At 49.9% G+C, this 27044-nt stretch overlaps 1 protein-coding gene across 4 annotated transcripts in view; it reads right to left on the bottom strand.

The window, feature by feature from the left end:
* LOC102450495 (uncharacterized) overlaps positions 1-4348 on the bottom strand; it is a 91803-nt gene extending 87455 nt beyond the window's left edge. For 2 of the 4 annotated variants that reach the window (XM_075906715.2, XM_075906714.2), the window contains exon 1: positions 3778-4348. In XM_075906715.2, the coding sequence (XP_075762830.2) occupies positions 3778-3964 (187 nt within the window). In that variant the 5' untranslated portion in view covers positions 3965-4348. The remainder of the gene's footprint in view (positions 1-3777) is intronic. The other 2 variants (XM_006124659.5, XM_006124658.3) reach the window with 2 other exon arrangements.
* Positions 4349-27044: the final 22696 nt, after the last annotated feature.

Raw genomic sequence — 27044 nt, 5'->3', positions numbered from 1 at the left:
TCGCTTTCCTTTCCCCTTGCAATAATTTGTGGCCGGGCATTCCCCTTGAGAACTTTATTTACAGGACAGCCAGAAGGGGGGAGGGGCACTTGCTGTGCCAGCGGTGAAGGGAACAGGAAGCACCTGAAAGACGTGAAGAACTAGGAAGAATCCTGAGTCAACAGTGCCTGAGTCAGCTTCGTACTACCCCTGTGAAATGCTGTCCCTGGTTTACACACAGAGACTGGGGAAACTGAGGCACAGAGCGGGTAAAGCAACAGGCTTGAAGTCTTAGAGCAAGGCAGCTGCAGAGCCCTGTGACAAAGTGGGGACTGTATGCCCTTTGTTTGCTTCATTATGTCGCGCCTGATTTCTACTGTCAGTTTCCTTGGGCACTGCACCAATAACAAGGTGGTGTTGGGACATTCAGTGTGACAGTCTCTCTCACGTACACAGTGGCTAGCGCTTACTATAACCCTACCCTGGGAGGGGGAACATGACCAGGTGACACCTTTGGCCAGGAAGCTGGACAAAGGCTAGAAGCAGGGCTGACTGAAGGGGAAGACATGTCTGAGTGTGCGAGTGAGTCTTGCTGGCTGGGGGGGACGGGGACCGTTGGCTCTGAGCCCCCTTTACCCAAGATGGTTTGTACTGACTGCTTCTGGTGCCTGTGCTGACAAGTCTGTTCTACACTGTATCCCTGCGAATAAATAAACCTTCTCTTCTACCTGCTGGTGGAAGGCACATCTGACTGCAGATGGGGGGGGTGCAAGGCCCAGTGGCTCCCCACAACCTTGGTGACAAGCTCCCAGAAGCCCTGAGCCTGCTCCTCAGCTGTAGGCATCAAACCATTGCTGCTGGAGGAGGCATGGCAAGATGGCGTGAGATATACAGCAAGATGTGCTGCTATCAATGTACCTGGAGATACTTATGAACCGTGCTAACAGCTTTGCAGCTGCTAGCCTGTTCTGCCTCTCCTGCCAGGAAAATTTCACTCCAACTTCCATCTTTCTTAAAATAACTGGACAAATGTTCCCCAAATATGAAGGGTTTCCATGGCAATGTCTGTAATTGCTAGCGATAGGGTTGAAAGCGACCAGACTACTTGCTCCCTGACCACGCATCGAAATATAAACTTTCTCTGAGTGGAATATCATTATGAACCTGACTTCGGTACTCGCTCTGTCCTGCTCCCAGAACCAAGTCCCAGAGACTGGTGGCCTCAACTTACTCTTTTAACATCAATCCCCGCACTCCAACGGTGAGCATCAGCAGGTCACACGAGAGTAAGAAATGGAGGCTGCATATCTGCACTGCTGATCCTCTGATTTGGACCCAGCTGCCTCTGATGTGAGGTCCATGTGGGAGGCCCCTTGTGGGGTGGTGACAAAGGCACTAATTGTAGCTGCTGCCTTAATATCGCAAGTGATTAGCAGAAAAAAATGGAAGCAAACTGTGTGGCACAACATGCTGCAGAGTTACACTTTGCTACACTCCTGTGAGGCAGGTGAAAAGTCACCCTACCCATTTTACAGAGAGGGACACAGAGTCCCAATTGCAAGAAGAGCATGTGCTGGGTTGCGCACACAACACCGGCAGGCAAAACCAAACCTGGGACCTCTGGAGCTTAGTGCAGGAGCCTCTGCAGCTTGAGCTAAAAGCCAGCTGGCTCACAGCTAAGGCTGCAGAGCAAACTCACTCTCTCTGTAAGTGATCTCAGGGCCACTACATGGGTCAGTGCACCACACCCAGGCTATGTCTATATTGGCAAGATTTTGCCACCTGTCTACACTGGCCACGAATGCTTGCGCAAGAACACTGACGTTCTAATGTATAAAATCAGTGCTTCTTGCACAAATACTCTGATGCTCCCGCTCAGGGATAAGCCCTCTTGCACAACTGTTCTTGCGCAAGAGGCCAGTGTCGACAGGCAACATCAATTTCTTGCGCAAGGAAGCCCGATGGTCATTTTAAACATCGGAGCTTTCTTGCGCAAGAGAGCGTCTACACTGGCACAGATGCTCTTGCGCAAAAGCACATCTTTTGCGCAAAGGCACATGCCAGTGTAGACGCTCTCTTACTCAAATACTCTAAGGCAAAAACTGTTGCGCAAAATCTTGCCAATATAGACATAAGCCCAGTAGGTGTGCGGTTTACACATGCAAACTTCTGCACAGCACATTCACGCTGGCACTAGGGATGTAAGCAACTAGTCAGCATATGCTTATTGGGTTGTAGTCAAGTAGTGACTCAACTCATCGCTCCCCCCCTCCCTTGCTGCCTCTATTAGAAAGGCAGCGGGGGGAGGGAGGGGGAGAAGGGCAGGGCAGGGCAGAACAGAAGCTGGTGGGGGGCAGTTTACCCCCTTATCAACTAATCAAGTTGAAATTCCATCGACTACTCGGTTAGCTGATTACACACAATTTAACAACCCTAGCTGGCACCGCTGTGGATCCAATGTGACATGCACGCACTTTGGAAGATCTGACCCTGCAAAGATCTGACCGTGCAGGAGTATGCTGAAGCAATGACAGGGCTGGAACCTATAGACCTTCTTAGCAATGCAGGCTAACGTCCTTAAAATATAATTTTATATCTGATGGAGGTCATAATTGTTCTTAGCCTGAGGAACAATCTTGGCTTTACATGCTAGAATCTAGTCTATTATTTATGACAAGAAATATGTTTAAGCGATTCTCTTATCCTTGAGAAACCAGATGCCGACTGGCAAGTAGCCATATGAAATATGTTCTGTGGGCATTCATTCCAGAGCAGAGCCCATCCTGCAGATGGATTGGACTCCAAGGAATAAATCCCTCTACTTAACCCCAACAAAGACATAAGCCTCGGGAGAATGCTGGTGTTAAAAGTGGGAGTTCTAGCTCTAGCAGAGAGACAAGAAGTCTAGAATGCACAGTCTAGAAAAGGAAGAGAGTTCAAAAAAGAACAACATGGGTCTTCCACCCAGCCCCTGGGGGAAATCTCCCTAGGAGCTAAAATTAAATACCCCCAAGTTTGGAGGTTTTTTGAAGGGGGAAACAATTGTTTTTAAAAGTTTGCTGCTAGCGGTATCTGTGCAGAAACTGTCAAAGTGGGTGGTCCTACTGGAAAAAATCACACACACACACACACACACTCACCCACCTCCGCAAAAGCTATTTCCCTTTGGCTTCCAGGGAAGGTCCCTGCATAGTCAATTCCCCCCTAAGCACACCTCAGTGCTGTGGCATTGTATTAGCATCCATCAACAACAAAATCGACAGGCAGGAAGGCAAGGGGGACTGCAGATCAAATTTCTCACTAAATGGAGAGGGCTTCCTTGCTCAAAACAGCAGTGCTAAATGCTAGGATAACTTACACACACCTTCCCTCCCACCATTCCCTCTCCCAGCCCCTAGCTTTCGGCACCCAGAGGAATTGGCTGTGGTGGTTCTAGTTCTGATTCTGCCTAGCGAAATAAGAGCGGAGATCATTAAAAATATAAAGTTACATAAAGCCTGTGCTGATGAAATTACAGGGCCATAATCCAGGGCAGATCAGACGCAATTGAGCTCAACAACCAAGCACACCCCGAGGACTGTTGGCAGAGAGAGGTGCATAGTTAGTCTACTGCCAGGCAGGGAGGTTAAAAAAAGGAGACAGGAGCGAGGTATTTTTAAGGCCCCTGAAATCAAGCAGCAGAGCCTGTTCCCCCAAAGCAGCTGGGGAGGGGTGTCTCTGGAGGAATGACACAACCGGCCACCTCCAGGGGGTGGGGGTCACAGACACACACACACACACACACACACACTCACTCACCTTGCAGCTGGGCGGACAGAGCTTCCTGCTGCTGCTTGTATTTCAGAGCCAGGGCTTCGGCGTTCTTCGCCTGCTGCTGCAAGTGGCTGTAGAGGAAAACTCCGGAGCCCAGACACGCCACCGCCAGAAGGCAGAAGCCGGTTTGCAAGAGCCCCTTCTGCCTCCTCGAGCACATGCCCGTCCCCATGATGAGACGGCAGCAGGCGGGCGCCCCCCGGCTTCCCCTACAGCCCCCGGCCGAGGCGGCAGCGCAGCCCCCCCCAGCGACCCATCCCCGAAGTTCTGCCCTTCCCTAGACCCCCCCCTCCCAAAAAAAAAGTCTTGCGGGGCGAGCCTGTTTCTCTGCTTCCTTGCAGCCCTTAGACTTGCGGGGAGGGGCCCGACCGCCTTTTATTCCTCATAGCCCGGGGGGGGGACACCCCAGTAGCCGAGGAGGAGCAGCGGGAAGGCGACCCCCCCAGCGCGAGGCTGCTGCAACCCGCACGCGCTGCGGGGGAGCGGGGCCAGGACAACTTTTGCTTCCCATGTGCAGCCAAAAAAAAAAAAAAAATCCGTCCGAGGGGCGCGGGCTGGCCCCGCCTCCCAGCCCCCCCCGCGGGACTCTCCGGGCTCGCCCCTCCCCCGCCCTGCAAACTTGCAACAGTTTCAAGGAGAAAGCCCCGCCCCCGGGGGATGGGGCGGGGGGGTGGAAACTGGCACGGAAAGGGACCAATGGCCCCGAGCAGCTGCTGCAGAGCCCGCCCTGGGAGGCGGGGCGGGGAGCGGGCGGAGGGGTGTGGGACGGGGAGGAGCGGGGAGCCAGGGACAGGGGGTGGGGGCGGTGTCACGCATGAGCCGGGGGCGGGGCTTGGGGCTGTTTTGGGGAGGAAGAGGAGGGATGGGGTAGCGTGCGGGGCGGGAGGGGATCTGAACGGGGGGCAGGCCGAGCTGCAGCTGGGGGTGGGTATTGCGGGGGAGGGGGCAAGCAGGGCTGCAGCATGGGGGTGGGTATTGCGGGGGGGGGGGCAAGCAGGGCTGCAGCATGGGGGTGGGTATTGCGGAGGAGGGGGCAAGCAGGGCTGCAGCATGGGGGTGGGTATTGCGGGGGGGGGGCAAGCAGGGCTGCAGCATGGGGGTGGGTATTGCGGGGGAGGGGGCAAGCAGGGCTGCAGCTTGGGGGTGGGTATTGCGGGGGGGGGGCAAGCAGGGCTGCAGCATGGGGGTGGGTATTGCGGGGGAGGGGGCAAGCAGGGCTGCAGCATGGGGGTGGGTATTGCGGGGGAGGGGGCAAGCAGGGTGCAGCTGGGGGTGGGTATTGCGGGGGGGCAAGCAGGGTGCAGCTGGGGGTGGGTATTGCGGGGGAGGGGGCAAGCAGGGCTGCAGCTGGGGGTGGGTATTGCGGGGGGGCAAGCAGGGTGCAGCTGGGGGTGGGTATTGCGGAGGAGGGGGCAAGCAGGGTGCAGCTGGGGGTGGGTATTGCGGGGGAGGGGGCAAGCAGGGCTGCAGCTGGGGGTGGGTATTGCGGGGGGGCAAGCAGGGTGCAGCTGGGGGTGGGTATTGCGGAGGAGGGGGCAAGCAGGGTGCAGCTGGGGGTGGGTATTGCGGAGGAGGGGGCAAGCAGGGCTGCAGCATGGGGGTGGGTATTGCAGAGGAGGGGGCAAGCAGGGTGCAGCTGGGGGTGGGTATTGCGGGGGAGGGGGCAAGCAGGGTGCAGCTGGGGGTGGGTATTGCGGGGGGCAAGCAGGGCTGCAGCTGCGGGTAGGTATTGCAGGGGAGGGGGCAAGCAGGGCTGCAGCATGGGGGTGGGTATTGCGGGAGAGGGGGCAAGCAGGGCTGCAGCTGGGGGTGGGTATTGCGGGGGAGGGGGCAAGCAGGGCTGCAGCTGGGGGTGGGTATTGCGGGGGAGGGGCAAGCAGGGCTGCAGCTGGGGGTGGGTATTGCGGGGGAGGGGGCAAGCAGGGCTGCAGCATGGGGGTGGGTATTGCGGGGGAGGGGGCAAGCAGGGCTGCAGCATGGGGAGAATGTGGGGTGGACAAGGGAGGGGGATGCACTTGGGGAGTGGTCTGAAATGGCCACACACGTAATAGGGACCCTGCGGGGCCTGGGTCTACAGGCTGGAAGCAGTGCTGGGGATAATGCATCGTGGAGGGTGGCAGCTGGGGTGAGAGTGTGGTGATGGAAGTAGGATGAGGGATGGAGTGTTTGGGATGGGGGAGGGGGAGAAGTGGTGCTGGGAAGATGCCAGAGGTGTTGTGAATAGTAGGGGTCTGGCTCTGCCTCTTGCACCATTCCCTGCTTCCCAGATTGTGTGAAAACCATGTGGTCCCAGCTGAGGTTGATAGGGCAAAGGGGCGGTGCTAGAGGCAGCATGGTGGGGAAGCAAGGCCCAGCAGAAGGATCAATAAGTCACTGTTGTTATAAGGATGCATATTTATACCCAGGCTGTTTTTTCCCAAGCTCCAGCTGGAGGGTTTGGCATGAAACAAAAGTAATGGCTCCATGTCTGCAGTGGAGGAAGGCCTGCAGTTCCAGTGATGGACCAGACGCAGTGGTCCCCAACCTTTCGTGGCTGCCGGGTGTCCGGGGGCGGGACCACTCATGCGCCACACTTCCGGGGGCAGGGCCGCTCATGCGCCCTGCGCTCAGGGCCAGCACTACGCATGTGCCGCGCACCAGGGGAAGGGGCCACCCACGCGCCCTGAGCCCAGGGCGGGCATCACGCATGTGCTGTGCGCTGGGGGCGGGGCCAGCCCAGATGTTTCGGCGGGCGCTCATAAATGCCCCAGCGGGCGCCATGGCAGGGACCACTTGTCCAGAGGATTCTCAGCATCCCATTAGTATCATAAAGGAAGCAAGGGGGACCTCTCTCTCACTCTGCTGCCTCCGCCTGGTGTGGAGCTGGCTGAGAATTAAACATTTGTCATTGTCAGGCCACATTTGGTTCCAAACTGACATGGGTGTGATTTGTTCCCCATCTCACACAAGTGTCCCTGACACCTCAGGCCACTAGAGATGTTTTGTTTTTTAAAATCCAATGGAACCTGGTTGATGGAGTGTTGCCCTGCCGCTCTCACCCAATTTTGCAGTGCTGGGCTAGTGCAGGATTGCGTGATGTTGCAGCAGACAAGAAACCACCACTTTTCCCATTTCATTGCTTGAGCTAAGCCATGTAAAGGAAATTTTTTAATGAGTTTTGCCTGTGTAAGAACTTCAGCATTTGGGTTTCTCGCTCACAAGCAATAGAAGTTTTATTGGGCATTCTGCTTGCTTCCTCTGAGCTCAGTTGGTGCATGGATTGTCACAGAGGACAATTCTGGTAGCATATGACATCCACCTGCATGGGTGTGCATAACTGCACAAGATACAGGGCGACTGGGAAACAGGCACTGAGCATTCAATAGGACTGCATAGCTGTACAAACATAATTGTGTGCTTCTCTTAAATCATGGTTTTCATAAAATACTAGAAAGAACATGGAGAGGTCATCAAGTCCAGTCCCCTGCCCTCATGGCACAACCAAGCACCATCCCTAGATCATCCCTGATCGATGCCTATTTAACCTGCTCTTAAATATCTCCAATGATGGAGATTCCACAGCTTCCCTAGGCAATTTATTCCAATGCTTAATCACAGTGACTGGAAGTTTTTCCTAATGTCCAACCTAAACCTCCCATACTACAATTTGAGTCCATTGCTTCTTGTCCTATCATCAGAGGTTAAGGAGAATAATTTTTCTCCCTTCTTGTAACACCCATTTAGGTACTTGAAAGCTGTTAAGTCCCATCTCAGTCTTTTCCAAACTAAACAAATCCAATTCTTCCAGTCTTCCTTCAGAGATCGTACTTTCTAGACCTTTAATCGTTTTTGTTGTTTTGGACCTTTTCCAATTTCTCCACATCTTTCCTGAAATGTGGAGCCCAGAACAGGACTGAATTGATTGTCTGTGCCTCCTTTCCTCCCCCTTTAAAAAAATTCCCCACAGCTGAATGATCCTGCTCCTTTCAATCAAACGTCTGTTCAAAGCCACATGGATATCTTTTTTCTTATTTTATTCTTTCTTTTCCTGCCACCCACTCTTAGACCTCTGGTTCTGCCAAAACAATAGGGCTACGTCTATACTGCGCATTGTTACGCAAGAAGATATGCAAATGAGGCGCAGGGATGAATATCGCCGTGCCTCATTTGCATACCTAATGAGCCGCCATTTTGCGAAGGGGGTTTTGCGCAAGAAGGGGGTTTTGCGCAAGCTGTCTACACAGCTCCTTCTTGCACAAAAAACCCCTCCTGCGTAGGAGCCGTTCTGCCTCTTATTTTCAGGAAGAATGGCTCCTGCGCAAGAGGGGTTTTATGCACAAGAAGGAGCAGTGTAGACAGCTCCTTCTTGCGCAAAACTCCCTACCGCAAAAATGGCAGCTCATTAGGTATGCAAAGAAGGTATGGCGATATTCATCCCCGTGCCTCATTTGCATATCTTCTTGTGCAACAATGCACAGTACAGACGTAGCCTAGAGAGTCCTTTACGGTCATTGTAACCTAAAAAGCAAATAATTGACCTTGTTCAGGAACATCTCGATGGCTTGCAAGGAAGTAAGGGTTGATGTTTCCCTCTCTAGTTGGTAGACCTAAGAGGCCTGGAAAGAGTAGATTGCTGTTGCTGTCCAGCTCTTTCGCTCACAGAGCCGCAAGAGAAAGAATCTTCCATTGACCCATCTCTCCCAGTCCCTTGCCAAGTGACGTGGCAGTGGGTCATTCTACAGACCACCAGGAAAACAATTGTGAGCCACATTTTGAGCAGCACTTTTCTAGATGCTTATCCCACTACCTTCTAGGATTGGAGCTGACCCAAACCTTAGTCCTTTGGAGGTTTGCCAGTTACTACTCATTTAGAGATGGAGCAGATGGACCTTGCAAAAAGAAGTCAGGCTCTTTCTAATGCTGCCTAGCTTAGCTTCAGAGATGGCATGTCAGAAACATCTGAAAAGATCCAACAACAAGCAGAGAGTCCAGGGATGAACTGGCCACCGTGAAGTTAATGGCACAACTTCCATTGACATCAGTAAGGTCAAGATTGCATCTTATATGCTCTCATCATCTAAATGAGTGAAAGGGGAGCTCTAGGATCGTACGTCAAAATGGTTGGTTGCCTTCCGCATGAGGAGTGGGAGTATTTGTATTAAACTGAATTCAATAAAGTCAGTGCTGTCTGGGTGTTTGTCTTTCTTTGATCACTTTTTGAAATACCTGGTTTATGATGTATTGTCAATTTAATTTTAGCAACATGCCAGTTCATGAAAGGCGTCTGGGCCCGAGAGTGTCTAAAGCCTGGGAAGCTGCCCTCTAACCTGAGCAGCATCTCTGCCTTGAGCAGATCATTTTAAAGGTGCTTTCCAGAGATGCGGTCCTTGCAACAAGGATTCAGCTCCTTCCGTGCAGTTCCACAGCGGGCTGTGGCCGAGAAGTCAATTCACCTTTGGAAACATCACTGGCTCAGATCTAAGTGGCTGATCCTTTATGTTCAGCTGCAAATCACCTTTTAAACTGAAAGCTTCTTTCATGCACTCGCCTCTGCCTTTTCATGACAATCGTCTTGTTTCAATGGGGCCAGTATATTCAGATCCAACACACATGGTCATGGTAAGAACTTCAGAACGGCCACACTGGCTCAGACCAATGGCACATCAAGGCCAATATCCTGTCTTATGACAGTGGCCAGATACCTGAGAGGGAACGAGCAGAGCAATTATCAAGTGATTCCTCTCCTGTCAGCTGCTGCCTGCTTCTGGTAGGTACAGGCTAGGGCCACCCAGAGCATCAAGTCCCATTCTTGACCATCTTATCTAATAGCCATAGAAGGATTTATTCTCCATGAATGCATTTAATTCTTTTTCGAGCCCTCCACAAGATCCACTGGCAGGCAGTTCCACAGGTTAACTGTGCAACATTCTCAGTATATTACGGTAGTGTCTGGGAGATCCAGTCATGGATGATGACTCCTTTGTGCTAGCTACCATACAAACACAGAACATCTTGTACCATCTACACCTGGACCCAGCTGAAGATAGGGGTGGCAGTCAAGTCCTTAGCTCCCAGTGACATTCCATATGAAACAGATGAATAGCACTGCCTATAGAAGAGACCCTTTTGTTCCTACAGCACCATTCATGAATAATGTAGGCCTCGAGGTATGTGTCTTTCCAAGCCATTGTACAGTAGCTGGGATGTCTCTATCCTGAGGGTGGGGTGAGGTGGATAGAGAGGAAGGGAGGAGCAATTAGACCTGTATTTAAAGCCCTCAGTTTGATCTTATGCAGCACATTCCTTCTCTTTGCTGCACTTGTTAATTCCTTCCTCAGGCGCTGGTCTCCACTTACTGGGAGATTGACTCTGTGGAGATCAATCTCCCAGGGTTCGATTTAGTGGGTCTAGCAAAGACCCACTAAATCAACCACTGATCATGCCCTTGTCAATGCTGGTATTCCACTGGGTCATGAGGGGTAAGGGAAGTTGAGGGGAGAGTTTCTCTCGTCAACCTCCCACTGTGGAGATGCCACAGAAATTCAACCTCAGGTACATAGATTCCAGCTATTCTATTCATGTAGCTGGAGTTGCGTATCTTAGGTCAACTTTCTCCCCTAACATCGACCTGGCCTGAGGCTAGAGTGCACAGGTTTCAGGAATGGTTTCAAAGCCTGAATTAAAGGGAAACATTGCCCTGCCCCTAGATCAAAGGGACATGATTTGCCGGGATGTACCACTTTTGCTCTTTAACAGCCATCAAGGAACTCAAAGAATGTTACAGACTGATCTGAGGAAGTGGGTCTGGCCCACAAAAGCTCATCATCTAATAAACCATCTTGTTAGTCTTTAAAGTGCTACATTGTCCTGTATTTTGCTTCAGCTACACCAGACTAACACGGCTACATTTCTGTTACTATAATAACAGAGAGCACTGCTGAATGCCCCAAACAGTGTATAGCCCTGGATGGGCCATACCTGCCCCTGACAGATACCATTGGGAGCTTGTCTCTTTCTTGCATTTTGTTAACACTTGTCTTGGTGGGATTAGGGTGCAAGGGAAAAGATGAGCAAAGGGCGAAGTGGGCACAGTAGGTCAGGAGTGGCACATTTTACAGTATTCTGCACTAGTGTCTGAAACAGAGCTGGGCAGGAAATGATTTGCTTTCCCCATTTAAAGTTTCCAAGATACTGATAATTTTCCTACCGTGAATTGAGAGGAAAAGTCAAAATCTTGAATATTTTCACGAAGCAAAAATGCAGAAAGGAAAATCATGTCAGGCCAGTTGATCCACTTCATTTTGAACTGTTTTGTTTTAGTTTTGAAATTGGAGCCCATTGTAATAAATAAAAGTAAACGGTCAAAACTAAAAGTCCTTTCAGATTGAAAAAAAAATCCCACGATTGTTTCATTTTGAAAATGGCGAAACAAAACAATGACAGTATCAAAACTTGATTACTGTTAAAAAATTGTATTGTGTTGGAAATGTCTCAGTCAACCCATTCATTCCCTCAAAAAGTTTAGTTTTTGATGAATCAGAACTTTCTAATTAAAAAAAGCATTTAGTCAACAAAGTCTTCACCAGTTCTCATTGGGAATTCCGCAGTAATGATTGCAGTAATTTTGCATTTTTCACACCAACCTTTATTTTTAAAGCTGCTCGTGGGTACTTTTGAGAAGGTAATGGCTCCTGGGCATGGATCCCAAAACTTTTCTCCCAGATCAGTCAGTTAATGGGCTCTACTCCAGAGCGGTTTAGTTAAAGAATTTCACAGCAGTTGCTCTTAGTTGCATTTAATGCTCTTCGGATATCAGCTCATAATCTTTGGAAGGGATCCCATCTCCATACGTGCATCTGTGCACACAACCGCACGCGAGTTTTCATGTTGCATACGGTCTACCACAAGAATTTGCCACCCATGTGCATGCTGGCTTCGTAGAGAGATTCCTCCTTCTTTCTCACACAAGTCAAAATGCTTTCAGCTCCCAGACTCCAAAACAAGAAGGGACCATCATGATCACATAGTCTCACCTCCTGCACATTACATTGCCAGCCCCAGCAGAGGGAGGGGTGGGGCTGACAGATTTGCTGGGCCCCTGGGCAAGGAGGGGAGGGCTTGAGCAAATGGATGACCTAGCTAAGCAGCAGCAGAGGTAGACTCTTGTCGAGGGAGACAAAATACTATGCGGGCCTCTCCCATTATGGTTTATAGAAACAGTCTGATTTTTAGCTTTCCCCAGCCTCAACGGTTCAGAGCACTTTTCATCCTCAGAGCACTTTACAAATTAACCCTCCCAGACCCCACATCAATAAACGGGATTATGATTAGATCGATTTTACTTATGGGGAAACCGAGGCACAGAGGAGTTATCTGACTTCCAAGGCCAGACAGGGAGCCAGTGGAAGGCACAGAAGGCAAAGTAGCAAACAAGAAAAAAAAATAGAGATGGACTTATGTTGGAACCTAACTCAGATTGCCCTCATTACGTGAGTCCCCCAATTCAAGTCCACCTCGATGGTTTTGATCCTGGGTTGGTTCCAAAATGGGAAGGGACTCGTTCTGAAACTCCAGTTAGAGAGTGATAGAAATGGAGCCGTGTTAGTCTGGTGTAGCTGAAACAAAAAACAGGACTATGTAACACTTTAAAGACTAACAAGATGGTTTATTAGGTGATGAGCTTTCATGGGCCAGACCCACTTCCTCAGATCAAATAGTGGAAGAAAATTGTCAATATATGGTTGTGACAATTTTCTTCCACTGTTTGATCTGAGGAAGTGGGTCTGGCCCACGAAAGCTCATCATCTAATAAACCATCTTGTTAGTCTTTAAAGTGCTACATAGTCCTGTTTTTTGTTTCAGTTAGTGAGTGGCTGAGATCTCAAGGAGATCCAACCTCACCAGATCTCCATCATAACTGGCAGAAACTCCCAGACCAATTCCTGCCATCCACCTCTCAAAGAACAAACTAAACAGCCAGAGCCAAGCCTGTGTCCTCTGAATCACAGTTTCCAATAAGACTCAGCCATCCTTACTCTGAGGCACTGTGTTATGTTGCCAACTCTCCCAGCTTTCTCCCATGATATTTGGAGTTTGGATATTTTATCGTGAGAGCTGGTGGTGTTTTTTCTCAAAGCCTCTGCTCATGGAGTCAACAGATTACATGAGAATCTCAGTTTTCATTTAAAAACGAGGAAACTTCTAGCCATCATGGTGGCCTTGAAAAGCTTGAAGACAGGAACTGACTTCACCTTAAAGCTCAGAAACCAGAATACCAATAAAGAGAACTCCACATTTATTATTTAAAAAAAATAACCTGGGTTGATTTTTTAAATCCTATCTTTGCTTGTTTGAGTCCGCAATACAGCGCAATGGCTGAACCTGGCCATACATGGCAAGAAGCTATTACCGGTGAGTTGGGTGCTTTTGTGGAAGTCCGGTACCTTTTCAATGAAAGGAAATGAGGGTTGGCTTTGAAGCAACAAGCAGCAAAGAGAAAGAGGCAAAGAGCATAGAAAACGGATCATGGTGCAATTAGAGCTCTGTACCTCCCTTGCCTGCTTCTGTACAATGCCTGCAAAGCAGGAGAAGTAATTTACTTCCCTGTAAAATATGCACAGTCTGAACTGCTCTACCAAGCTGCAGACAGCATGCATTTTTATTAGAGCCCGGGAACATTCCAACTCCCAGTAGTAATTAAAACATTTAGCAGGAAAACAATGGAAATCTCAGGCTGAGGATTTTTTTTTCCAAATGCTGCAAAACTTGAGGCTACTACGTATTTCCACAAGATTATTTACACACACACACACACACACACGGATTTACCCAGCATTGCTCACATTCTTAACTAAAATATTTTTTGTTTTTCTTCAGTTATATCGTTGTTCTGGGGTGGGGCTGGGGAGGAGGGGTTCAGGCTGCAGGCTGCCACAGGACGAGAGGATAGCCCCATCCGTCTCTCACTACAGCAGCTTGGGGCCAGGTGAGAAGCGCCTCTCCATGGCTGCTGCAGCTACAGCAGGCACAGCTGGGCCCCTGTCTGGGGGACAGACACACAGACAGACAATCTCTCTGAAATATATAGTAGCTATCTGTCCCTTTCTCCACCCCTGTCCACTGCTGCCCTCAATGGGGTTATAACTGTCCTGTCCCCTCCTCTGGCCCCTTGCTGCCTCCTGTGGTCAGTTTACAGTATAACTGTCCCTGCTAGCAGACCCCTCCCTTTTCATTTCATGAGAAACAATCAAATTCCAGGCACATCCCATTGCCCTGACATACCCAAACGATTTCCTTGCTTTAAATTATGGTAAGAGGAACCTGAATACCAAATTGATGGTCCTAGCTCTTAGGCTGTGTCTACACTGGCATCCCTTCCGGAAAAGGGATGCTAATGTAGCACGTTGGAATAGGCAAATCCGTGGGGGATTTAAATATCCCTCGCGGCATTTGCATTAATATGGCTGCTGCTTTTTTCCGGCTTGCGGAAAAGCCGGAGAAAAGCGCCAGTCTAGACGTGATTCTCCGGAAAATAAGCCTTTTCCGGAGGATCTCTTATTCCTACTTCTTACTTCTACTTAAAAATGGCGGCTCCCGGCTTTATGCAAATGAAGCCCGGGAAATTCAAATCCCGGGCTTCATTTGCAACTCCGGTTGCCTACATTACCACCCTAGTTCGAACTAGGGTGGTAGTGTAGACATACCCTTTGAGTTCTTTGAAGGGGTTAACAAACATGCGGACAAGGGGGATCCAATAGATATAGTATACTTAGATTTTCAGAAAGCCTTTGACAAGGTCCCTCACCAAAGGCTCTTATGTCAATTACTTGGCCATGGGATAAGGGGGAAGGTCCTTTCTTGGATTGAGAACTGGTTAAAAGACAGGAAACAAAGGGTAGGAATAAATGGTAAATTTTCAGATTGGAGAGGGGTAACTAGTGGTGTACCCCAAGGGTCAGTCCTTGGACCAATCCTTTTCAACTTATTCATTAATGATCTGGAGAAAGGGGTAAGCAGTGAGGTAGTAAAGTTTGCGGATGATACCAAACTGTTTAGGATAGTCAAGACAGAAGCAGACTGTGAGGGACTCCAGAAAGATCTCACCAAACTGAGTGATTGGGCAACAAAATGGCAAATGAAATTTAATGTGGATAAATGTAAAGTAATGCACATCGGGAAAAATAACCCCAACTATACGTACAGTGTGATGGGGGCTAATTTGGCTACGACAAATCAGGAAAGAGATCTTGGAGTTATCGTGGACAGTTCTCCGAAAACTTCCACACAGTGTGCAGCGGCGGTCAAAAAGGCAAATAGCATGCTAGGAATTATTAGGAAAGGGATAGAAAATAAGACCCAGAATATCTTACTGCCCCTGTATAAAACTATGATACGCCCACATCTTGAATACTGTGTACAGATGTGGTCTCCTCACCTCAAAAAAGATATTTTGGCCTTGGAAAGGGTTCAGAAAAGGGCAACTAAAATGATTAGGGGTTTGGAACGGGTCCCGTATGAGGAGAGGTTAAAACGACTGGGACTTTTCAGTTTAGAAAAGAGGAGACTGAGGGGGGATATGATAGAGGTTTATAAAATCATGAGTGGTGTGGAGAGGGCCGATAAAGAAAAGTTATTTATTAGTTCCCTAAATAGAAGAACTAGAGGACACCAAATGAAATTAATGGGGAGCAGGTTTAAAACTAATAAAAGAAAGTTCTTCTTCATACAGCGTGTAGTCAACCTGTGGAACTCCTTGGCAGAGGAGGCTGTGAAGGCTAGGACTATAATAGAGTTTAAAGAGAAGCTAGATAATTTCACGGAGGTTAGGTCCATAAAAGGCTATTAGCCAGGGGATAAAATGGTGTCCTTGGCCTCTATCTGTCAGAGACTGGAGAGGGATGGCAGGAAACAAATCGTTGTCACAGATCGTTGTCTTCGATCCACCCTCTCTGGGACACCTGGTGCTGGCCACTTTCGGTAGACAGGATACTGGGCTAGATGGACCTTTGGTCTGACCCAGTACGGCCGTTCTTATGTTCTTATGATGTTCCCACCCCCCATAGCAGGCTTCTTGTCTGGCATGTGGCAGCTGCTGGCCAGAACAGGTGAATAATGTGAGCAGAACCAGCTTCCATGTAAGCAACTTCTGCCTGTTCACATGCTGCCACGACAGAGTGTAGCCTACTAAATGATATCCGCTCTATCCGCCTACTAATTGATAGTTGTTATATTTTATCTTTCTTTTTATATAGATTTAAATAGGCTGGTAATGCAAGGTGCCTGGAGAATTAATTTTCTGCAAGATTTCTTGTAGCAGAAATATGGAGTTAGCATTTGGTATTTTTCTTGTAATTTTCCAGAAGAGATGTGAATCAAGAATTTGTGGTTGGCTAATAGTCTATTTTTTTTATTCTGCCTGGAATTTGCAAAGAAATCTGCTAATTTGGTGATAACGGTCAGGTCAAATTTCCTATGCAGTCCACACCAGATGTTCAAGCCCAAAACCCAGCCTCCGCCTTTTCTTGGTGTTTCTGGGAGGTCATCCAAGAAAGCGTCAGTCAGGTCTAATGAATATTTATGAGTTCCCCAAATATTTTCTCTGATTAGAAATAGTACCCTCAGAAATCTTAGGGTGCTAGGCCCAACTGTGGACAAGGGGTTAACATCCAGGACATTTTGGCACCAAAAGGGGTATTTAGGCTTAAGAATGTAGGAAGTCGGGGCTGCTGCTTCAGTTGTTGACACAGCCCACTCTGGAGTGTTTTTATCTTTTCAGCTCAGAAACCATGTACTGTACTTATACCCAGTGCTTTTTTTGTGATGGTACTGCCCGGAATGTAGTACTGGCACCTTCAGTCAGAGCTTACCTGGAAAGAACTGTACGCAAATATCCGACAGTCAGCTGGGCCATGTGTCTTAAAGGGGCTGCATCTCTTAAAAGGGCAATGCTGCCCCCCCTCCTTTTTCTTTTCCTCAGCAACTTTTCCCCTGGCACCTGGTACCAGCACCTTTTTTTCTTTTTTTTTAAAGCACTACTTATATCTATTCTATCTCTTCACTGCCTTCTTGCTTCTTTAATTTTGCTTAAGTTTGCTTTCAGGAATTTCACTCCCAGCTGCTCCAAGACCTTCCAGGGAAAGGGAGGCCACCCTTCTCCGTCTAGCCTTGGGGGTATTAAGATCTTGTGGGTAGGGAATATTGTTGTATAATTACTCTTTGTATACTTAGATAGGTTTAATTTGATTGTGTTAATGACATCTGAGGAAGAAATCCAAGTGATGCGTGTTCTTGCCTCTGTATTTGTTGTGGTGATCATCATCGTCTTCCCTTTAGCAATACAATTGTTTTCTATTTCATTTCCTGACTTAAGGTGGGATTGCTGTCATTCCCCTGCCACCCACAGGAGCGGGGATCTTATGGTTCCACTACATAATAACCTGGGATAGAGGATGAACTTAGATTTTCTGGTCAGATTGGTGAGCCTTACCCATTCAAATTTTACTAGAACTCCTTCCCAGGCTACAGGAGATCAGCAAGGGCACTTGAATGGTACGCAAAGAGAAGGGGGCTGACAGGGGTATCCCATTTGCTTTGGACCTTCCTCCCTGCACTGGTCCAATAGAGCCAGGGCATGTTGTACCCCCAGCTGTGTGAGTTTGGGAGGGCCACCGTGGAACATGAAATCCTGGCCCCACAGAAGTCAACAACAAAACTCCCCTTGGCTTTAATGGGGCCAGGGTTTTACCCTCTATGTCAAGGGTGGGCAATTTCAAGCCCACAGGCCAGATCTGGTCCACAGGGTTAGTCCCTGGTGAGCCCCCACCACTATGTTTACTGGAGGTTCTGCAGGTGTTGGTCGATCACAGCTCTCGTTGGCCATGGATTGGGATTCACGGCCAATGCCAACGGTGGGAAGCAGCATCCTGGTCTGCGGCCAATGAGAGCTGCGATCCGTGGCCAATGAGAGCTGCGATCGTCTGATGCCTGAGGAGGTGCAGGAGAACCTAGCGGCGGTGGCCCGCCAGGGACTAACCATGGTGGGCTGCCATTTTTTTATCGCCCACCTGTGACATGGCAGATATGGCCGTCACTGAAGGGGAGGGAGCTAAGAATCTGTGGGCAGAGGAAGTCCCGCCCTTCTTCCCGGACTGGGCATGCTCCAACTACTGGAGCTGTATAAAAGCCGGGGAGCAGCTCAGTCTGGGCAGACTGCCAGCAGGGCAGGAGCTCAGGCCAGAGCTCTTGAGCAACCCCAGGAGCCGCAGCCCTGGCAGCAGCCACCGCAGCCCCAGAGACAGCCCCAACACTAGGGACGGTAGGAAGCGGCCCAGGGCGGAGGTTTGTCCCTCCAGGAGCTCAGCACGTTTCGGCGGGATGCCCCACTGAGCAGGCAGTGGAAGCGTCCGCGGCCAACAGGGCCCTGGGTTGGGACCCGGAGGAGCAGGAGGGCTCGGGTCCTCCTACCCTCCTGCCCCGCAAAATTCGCTTCCCTGATTTCCAGGGGAGATTTAGCAGAGGCATAGGCCTCCAGGTAAGAAAGCCTTTCAGACCACAGACCTTTTTGGATGAGGCTGGTGGGCCGTATTTCCCCTGAGTCAGAGACATTGAACCTTGGACTACGCCTATGGGCCATATTTCCCCTAAGGCAGGGGCACTGAACCCTTTGCAAGAGGCCTGTGGGCCGTACCTCCCCTAAGCAAGGGATACTAAATGGGGGGGTTGATACCATGGCGGGGAGTGCACCCCGTGACACCACCCCTGCTCTATGTTGGCAGCTTTTGTCACATGTGTGTGACTGGGCAAAGGAGCGGGGGTTCCTGGATTAACCTGGTGTTATACGTGTTGTAATCAAAGGTGTCAAAGGTGTCCAGTGCAGCGAGAGCAAAGGACAGGGGTTGCTTCCCATGGAGCATGTGCATCCATCAAACCACTTCGAGAAAGGTGTCAAAGAGGTGGGGAGGGTCAAATTCAATGTAAGCTGGTGCAACTCGCACCTGTGTACAGCAGAGCTCAATCGGTCCCCAGAAGCGCCTATTAAAATGACCTCTTGGGTGCTGCAAGGCCATGTTGGCTGTTCCCGTACATGAGAAAGGTGGGAACCCTTGCCTATCAAGAGACAGAAAGGCCAGAATCACACCTGGTGTAACCCCCCTGAATTCATTGCAGTCACAGCCGGGATGAGTTGGGTCCCGAGCATTTCAAAGGTCAGAGCAGTGCAACCGGGTGCTGCATTTTGCAGGGTCTCCCAAGCATTAGCATTTGGAAGCAGTGCAGCCTCATGGCATTACACAGCAACTAGACTCCCACGATAATAAGCAGCCAGCTTGCTGTACGCCCCGCTCACTAATTACACCAGTGCGGACACAGTTCCCTGGCAGATTTTCATGCGCAATACTCATTTACCTTGATAAAATATGTCAAAGGAAAAGACTGGGAGGCCACTTCTCGCAAGTCCTCCTACACATAACCTCTGCTACTAGAAAGCTTTCACATAGTTACGTAATGTTTCTTCCTTATCTTTTCCGTTTTCCAGATTCCAGCAGCGTTTCTGTGGAATGCTGGCGATCAGATCTAACCATTCATTGGTCATCAGGAATGTGTTCTTATTGGGCAAACTTCAGTCCCTTCCAAGCTGACGAACAAGACACCCTGGCCAAGCATTCCAGCTCCTATTGCTCGGCAGTTGTGCTGAGAAAGTGAATCTGCACCTACCTCAGTGCAGACTAGCACATCCTAGGAGCTTCTTTAATGTCTCCTGGGTAAGGTTCCCTCTAAGCACAGTCCCACAGCTGCTTAATGAGCCCTGCCCAGCCAAGGGCTCAGGGCTCCGCATACAAAGCTACCTGGCTGGGGGGAGGGACACTTCTCCCTCAACAACAGCAGCAGCAGCTCCCTGCTGAGAGCAGAGCAGCGAGTCTCTCCCAGCAGGGCCACAACCACCAGGATAAATTTGTTGAGAAAAAAAAGGCCAAAATGCAGTCGCAGCCCCTTTAATTGCCACATGTCCAGGCTCTGTCGGCCGCCCCTTGAAAATGGCAGCCCTGGGCAACCGCCTGGCTTGCCTGCCTTTAAGACCAGCTTTGTCTCCCAGCCTGTACCATGTGGAGTCCTGAGCTCCTAGCTGGGCAGGGTTCATTAAGCAGCCGTGGGGCCCTGCTACTGTGCAGCTTACAGGGTACCTTACTCCTGAGCCACGGCCTCCAAGGGATCGTACGCCAGCTGGGAATAGCTGCAGTTCAGCATGTGTTGGCCACCTGACCTCTGTGCCGGGGGAAGTTAGGGCAGGGCTGATGGTAGGAGAGGTGCTGTGTGTGCTGGCTCTGAACCAAAACAGTGTAGAAAACAGGCCACTTATTTTGTTGCTGAAATATGGAGACGGGTGCTTTAACGTTGGGCACCCAGTTAGAAAGCATTCACCCGAACCACTCTGTGCTGAGTTTCCTTATCTGTAAGCTAGGGGCGATCACATCCCCCACCTCTCTAAACCGCTTTACAGTGCGGATTGGTATTCCATGCATAACATACATCCTTGTTATTTAGTGTTAGGGTTACGCTAATTCCAGGGAGCATCGCTTTGGAAACAGTAGAGCTATGTCTAGACTGGCATGATTTTCTGCAAATGCTTTTAACGGAAAAGTTTTCCGTTAAAAGCATTTGCGGAAAAGAGTGTCTAGATTGGAATGGACGCTTTTTTTGCGCAAAACAATACTGCATTGTCTACACTGGCCCTCTTGTGCAAAAGCATTTGCACCAGAGGGCTTTTGCCCGAACAGGAGCAGCATAGCATTTCCGCAAGAAGCACCGATTTCAGACAGTAGGAAGTCAGTGTTCTTGCGGAAATTCAAGCGGCCAGTGTAGACAGCTGGCAAGTTTTTCCGCAAAAGCAGCCTAGGGGTTTTGAAGGGTGAATCATTTGTTATTATTCCTGTGGTTGTCACTGTCATGGCCTAAATACTTGGTGAACTCCCTGGTGCTTGCAAACATCCAGTAAATAATCCTAAAGTGGGCAGAATTAGCTAGTGTTCTGGTACTAGTGTGTCTGTGTATTTTGGCAAAGCTCCATCCATGCCCCGTGACTCCCACACTCCCGGGTGGTTATTACATGCCTCAGAGGCTCGCTGTGACCCTCCATACAGCCTCTTTTTTTTTTTTTTTTTTAAGAGGCCAGGGTCACAGCTTATTGAGCCAAGCTCATCATTGGCAAAGTCAAAGGGTTGGGGCAAAACCCCTCCATAACACAGGCCTCTCTTTCCAGGAACAGACTTTTTAGTGGTGTGGGGAGGGCTAGGGGGAACCTGGCCCCGCCCACTACTCTGGGTTCTGGCCCAGGAACATTGAGGTAGCAGCAACTGTCAGGGATTTTTCCCTAGCCACAATACAGCAGCCTTTTCCCTGCTCCACTCATACCTTCTCCCTGGTACCTGAGCGAATCTTTCCTGCTTCAGCACAAACACTCTCCTCTTTGCAGTCCCCAGCAATACACTTCCTCCTCTCAGTCCTTCACTCTTCTCCTTCCCCCCCTTTAAAGTAGCAACAGGCCTTAGATGGCTGCAGTTGCCTCATTAGGCAGCTGCTTCAGGCAAGCTCTTAATTAGCTTCAGGTGCCTGCCTGCCTTGATTACATGGCAGCAGTCTTTGATAGTTCACTTCAGAAACAGAAAACCATTCACCCAGCTCCTGGTATGTCTGCCCTCCATCAAAGTATAGTAGCCAGCTGCCCTGGGTCTGTCACAGTATGTACGCTGCTGGTATATATTCCCCCTATGCTAATTCTGCTGCCAGTATGTCTTGCACTATCTTGCCAGAGTGGTGTCTAGCCTTGTGTTTTATATGGTATGAAATATCCAGCAATTAACCTTTCTTGCTTCTATTTTATACCTTTTTTATCATGCAATGCCTTTTCTCCACTTGTAGGACATGTTGGCATGTCTAGCTTCTCATTCAAGCTAATTCATTGGCGATTGGGGCAGACATACTTGATGTTTACATACTTTTAAAAAAAAATCTCTGTGTCGGTTTTGCCTCTTTAATGGTCTTGAACAGTTTCTGCCAAGTACAGTTGATATTTTACACATGGCAGTAGACAAAACAAATATGTTGATGAGGTCCAACGAGGAAGTGTGGATTTGGATCATCCAATTCTTCCAGGCTATTTCATCTGGAAGAAAGCACTCCAGCCAAATACATCATTTAGACACGTTTTAGGGCTGCACAGGACGGGAATATGACAGTAAGAGTGGAGCATAATAGCTACTCAGCATGCAAAACAAATGTCAAATGTCATTGATTTAGCAACTTTCTCCTAAAGCTATGCAAATATTTCTGTATGCAGCTAATTAATTATGGTCATGGGGTTATATGCCTGACTGCTTTTGAAAAAATATAACCCTGAACACCTATAGCTCCATCCATATTATATTACGGGTGAGGCTGGTTTGACACTAGGGATGTCAACATCTAGTCAAGTACATGATTTACTGAGAAGTCTAGGCTTATTGTTTAATCTTACAGACTACACGCATTCCCCCCCTTTTGCCTCTTATCAGAGGTTGCAAGGGGGGGAACAGGAGCTGGTTCCATGTGATGCCGGAGCAGCATCCTGTCTGGGGAGCTCGGACCTCCTGCGAATAGGGGCTGCTGCCACGGAGCAGCCTCTGTGCACAGCAGACCCTGGCTTGCCATGGACAGAGGCTGCCTAGTGGGATGGTAAAGCAACTTCTGTCCATGGGGAACGTGGGCCTCTGATGGACAGAGGCTACTGCTGCCCCGTGCTGGGGGCCACATGCGGGAGCCAGTCTGCGCAGGGAGCCGGTGTTTAAACCAGCTTCCCTCACGGACTGGCTCCCACCTGCCACCCCACACTGCGACCTCTGGTACAAAGGCAGCAGAGCAGGGTAGCATGGAGCTCCTCCGGAGCGGGGCTGGGAATGCACTGGTTGCCCTCCCTGGGGTCTATCAAATAGTCCTGTAACTGATACTATTTTGTGCAGTTACATGACAATTCAATTTAATCGCCATCTAACATCCCTATTTGATGCTGCCAGTTAGTAAGGCTGCTTGTAATGGGGCTAATCCCTAAGGCAGGGGTGGGCAATAATTTCTGGGAAGGGGGGCACTCCAAGATTTTGGAAAGTGGTCAAGGACTGCACTTTTCTGTGGAGGAGATATGGGGTCGAGGATGGAGGTTGTGTACAGAAGGGCACATGGGATAAGGGACTGGGGTACAGGAGACAGGGTGAGGTCTGAGAGGGAGTTGAGGTGAAGAAAGGGGCTGTGATCTGGGTCAGGGGATTGAGGTGCAGGGTCTAGGAGGGGTTTTGGGTACAGGAGAGGATTCTGACCTGGGGGAGGGGTGTGGCAGGGGGTGCAGGGTCTGGGAGGGGGGTGTGACCGGGGACAGGGGGGTGCAGAGGGTTTGGATGGGGAGCTGGAGTATGGAGGGGCAGAGGTGCCAGAGGCAGGCTCTGGCTGGGAAGTGCTTACCTAAGCGTCTCCTGGCCAGCACCCCCAAGGCAGGCTGGGCTCCCTGCCTGCTGCAGCCCCAGATCATTTATAGCTGCAGGCTATTCCCACCATGTGACTCTCAGCTCATGGAAGGGGAAGAGACTTGTGCTGCCCCCCATCCTTCAGGCCAATCTCTCAGTTCCTATTGGCCAGTTGTTTTCAGCCAATAGGAGCTGAGATACTGGCTGGGGTCAATTCCTATTGGCAGGCTGTTTCTGGCCAATAGGAACTGAAGATTGGGCTATGGGCGGGGAGATCACGCAAAGCCTCCCCCTCCCTAGAGAGCGGAGAGCCGCTGGACTGTGCTTTAAACCCATGGCAGCCGTGTGCCTGCGGGTCCCAGCAGGGTGGTCCGCAGGCTGGATCTGGTGGCTTCAGGGGCTGGATCCAGCCTCCAGGCTGTAGTTTTGCCCAGCTGTGCCCTAAGGCCAAGAAGGGCATAGAGAAGTCCTCCAGGTGACTAGAGTGGCTAAGAGGAAACCAGCCAATCAGGGGCTAGGAGGGACTATATAAAAGGAGCTCATTTGTAATCCAGACCTGGAAGGGAGAAGGTCAGGCAGGCAGGCAGGCAGGCAGGCAGGCAGGCAGACAGAAAGAATCAATCCAGAATCCAGAATCCAGCATTGCTCCTGGTGGAGAGCTGTTGAGAATGATGAGCTGAGGTAAAGCCCTGAGCTAGGAACAAGAAATGGGCTTCAGGAGGCGAGGCCCTGGAGGCAGCGCTCCCTCCTGAGTGAGGAACTCAACTGAGAGACTTAGAGACACTCTATAGAAGCACCGGGATGAGCCCCTGTTAGAGGCGTGTACCCCAAAAGGGGTTTGTGAAACACAGAGTGTGACTCGGCCAGAGGGCTGATTCTCCACAAGGCTTTTAAGACTGACAGGCTATGTCTACACTCGCGGCTTCTTGCGCCAGTAATATGCAAATGAGGCTAAGCATGGAATATTGCTGAGCCTAATTTGCATACCTAATGAGCCACCATTTTTTTCAGAAGAGGCTCTTGCGCAAGAAGGAGCGTCTACACTGCCCCTTCGTGCGCAAGAAAAACTCTCTTGCGCAATGCCGTTACACCTATTACTTGAGAGGAAGAACGGCATTGCGCAAGAGGGTTTTTCTTGCGCAAGAAGGGGCAGTGTAGACGCTCCTTCTTGCGCTAGAGCCTCTTCTGAAAAAAAATGGTTGCTCATTAGGTATGCAAATGAGGCTCAGCGATATTCCACGCTTAGCCTCATTTGCATATTACTCGTGCAAGAAGCCGCAAGTGTAGACATAGCCACAGAGTGCAGGAACCTGCAGTCAGAGCCCGCTCACATGACATGAGTGCTGACCCCGTTACACTGCTGAACAGTTCCCACTATATGACCCTGATTTCAGTGTTGACAGCTTGGCCAAATTCTAACCATTTGGGGGTGCACGTTCCATGCCAAGTATCTGCTTTAGGCTGAAGATTTTTTTTGGAAAATTGCCACCAAACGAGTTCAGCCATTTCCAGAAATGAAACTAGGGGGAAATATTTGGCAGACTTGTCTATGGGAGACAGATCCATGGTGGTGGTGGCCTTAGAGTTGGATAGATGGAGCTGATCCTCTACACAGGAGGGTATTATTTATTCACCCCTTCTGCTAGGTGGAGCCAGCAAAAGCCAGGGCCGGGTTCAATATCTAGGGGGTTCCTTTCCATTGATAGAACACAAAACGAGCTCAAGCATCCACTCAGTAACCTGGGGAAATTACACACCACCCCTGAGGGCTTCTGAGAGGCAATCCCCCACTCACAAGCATGGCGCTTCAGTGTGAAAAAGAAATGTAACAAAAGGAAGGAAGTGACTCCGTGTTCATTTGAGGCAAACACCACAGATAGGGTTGGTTCATAAACATAAAGTAAAAGACCCATGGCCAAGAAGGCTGGACAGACAATGCCCTTTTCCCCTCAGGTTCTTAAGTCTAGTAGCCCAAAAGTCCCTTTCATGTGCCCAACCCTTCCCTGCACGCCACTCAGTTGCTGTCCTTGGTCAGGGCAGACCCAGAGTTCAAAGGTGCGTCTGCGGAGTTCATCTCCCACCCTAGGTGGAGGAGGTAAGTAAAGAGGCATCTTACCCCACTACTCATGCACTAACTCTACCAGCCACCTTGCTGGCTGCTCCCTCTGGACACCTGCTCACTGCTCCTACCAGCCACCTGCTTTGCTGCACCTCTCCACCAGCCACCTTGGTGGCCTCATATGGCATCTCTCCACCTCCTCATTCTTCAGTCAACTGTCAGTCATCTTCTACTGCCACCTGCCTCTCTGCTGTGACCTCTGCACATTGGTCTCTTAGCAGTTTTCAGCTCTTTGCAGGCTGCACAGAACCACTGCCTCATCTCAAGTGATTTCAGCTCTCAGTGATTTTTAAGCTCTTATAGGGTAGAAACACAGCCCCACCACCACTGATTCCAGCTCTGATTGAGCATTTAACATGACATAGAGGCTCCTAATGAAGCCTATTTAGCTCTTTCTTTGAACAGGGTGGCTATGTCTACACTGGTGGGTTCTTGCGCAAGAACGTCTGTTCTTCTGCAGAGCATCCACACTGCCAGCCCGCTCTTGCGCAAGAAGATTTACAGCACGGCGTCGGAAGAGAGAACTTCTTGTTCAAGAGCTACACTCTTTTCTAACAGGTGTAAGCTCTCTAGCGCAGAAGCTCTTGTGCAAGGAGGCAGTGTGGACACATGACAGGAGTTTCTTGTGCAAGAAAGCCCTATGGCTAAAATGGCCATCAGAGCTTTCTTGTGCAAGAGAGCATCCACACTGCCATGGATGCTCTTGCGCAAAATCACATGGTCTAGTGGATGTGTTCTTGTCGAGATTTCTTGCGCAGAAACTCTTGTGCAAGACGTTCTTGCGCAAGAACCCACCAGTTTAGACATAGCCGGTGTGTGAAGGGGGAACAGGTTAAATAAAACAGGGTTCACAACCTACTGGCTACAACTCCTGTCTTCATCTGTTATTTTTACAGAGCTCTGGCATTTCAGCCTCTGAGGTCCTTTCAACCGAGGGTGAACCCCTCATTTGGGACAGCGGCTTCTCTGTGACCCTACATAATTACAACATTGGTAACAGCGTTTCACTACCCTTGCCTTCAGTACTAAAATGATTTTTGATTAATCACTAGCCCAAGTTGATTATTTGGAGCAAAACCCTACTCTCACTGTTGGCTAGCTAAACAGAGCAGGAGCAAACTGAATTTGCATAAACACACCCATAGCCTCTCCCCCTCCCAGCTAGCTGGCAGGGAAGACTTCATTCAGACCCTGCTTACATTGATTACTTTTATTGCGGCGGCTTCTGGGAGCACCAGTCCTGGACCAGGACCACATGGCACCAGGCGCTGTACAAACAGAATGAAGAGATGGTCCCTGCCTCCAGAAGCTTGCAGTCATTTCGCCCTACATGAACAGATGGCCCTGGTTTATTTAGGATAGAAAACTCAGTGACAATAGTGGAGAAATCCAATAAGTCAGTGGTTCTCAAAGTATGATCTGTGACCCTCTTGCAGGTGTGCTGCAGGCTTGGTGCTCCCGCCCCCCTCCTAGCAGGGAGCCTGCGATAGCGCTCCAAACCTGCACTCTCCCCTCCCCCGCGTGGTTGGCATGCCAGCACCAGTTTCTTGCTCCTGGCGTGGTGGAGCGCAAAGCCTCATGGGTTGGATCCTGCTCACGAGGGGAGCAAGCGGCTCCACATGCTGCTGCTTCCCCACCCCACAGCTGGGAGAACAGCAGCACAGGAAACT

The sequence above is a fragment of the Pelodiscus sinensis genome, chromosome 24 (assembly GCF_052426305.1).
Source record: "Pelodiscus sinensis isolate ZL-2025 chromosome 24, ASM5242630v1, whole genome shotgun sequence".
NCBI lineage: Eukaryota > Metazoa > Chordata > Testudines > Trionychidae > Pelodiscus > Pelodiscus sinensis.
This window is presented reverse-complemented; position numbering and strand designations above follow the sequence as displayed.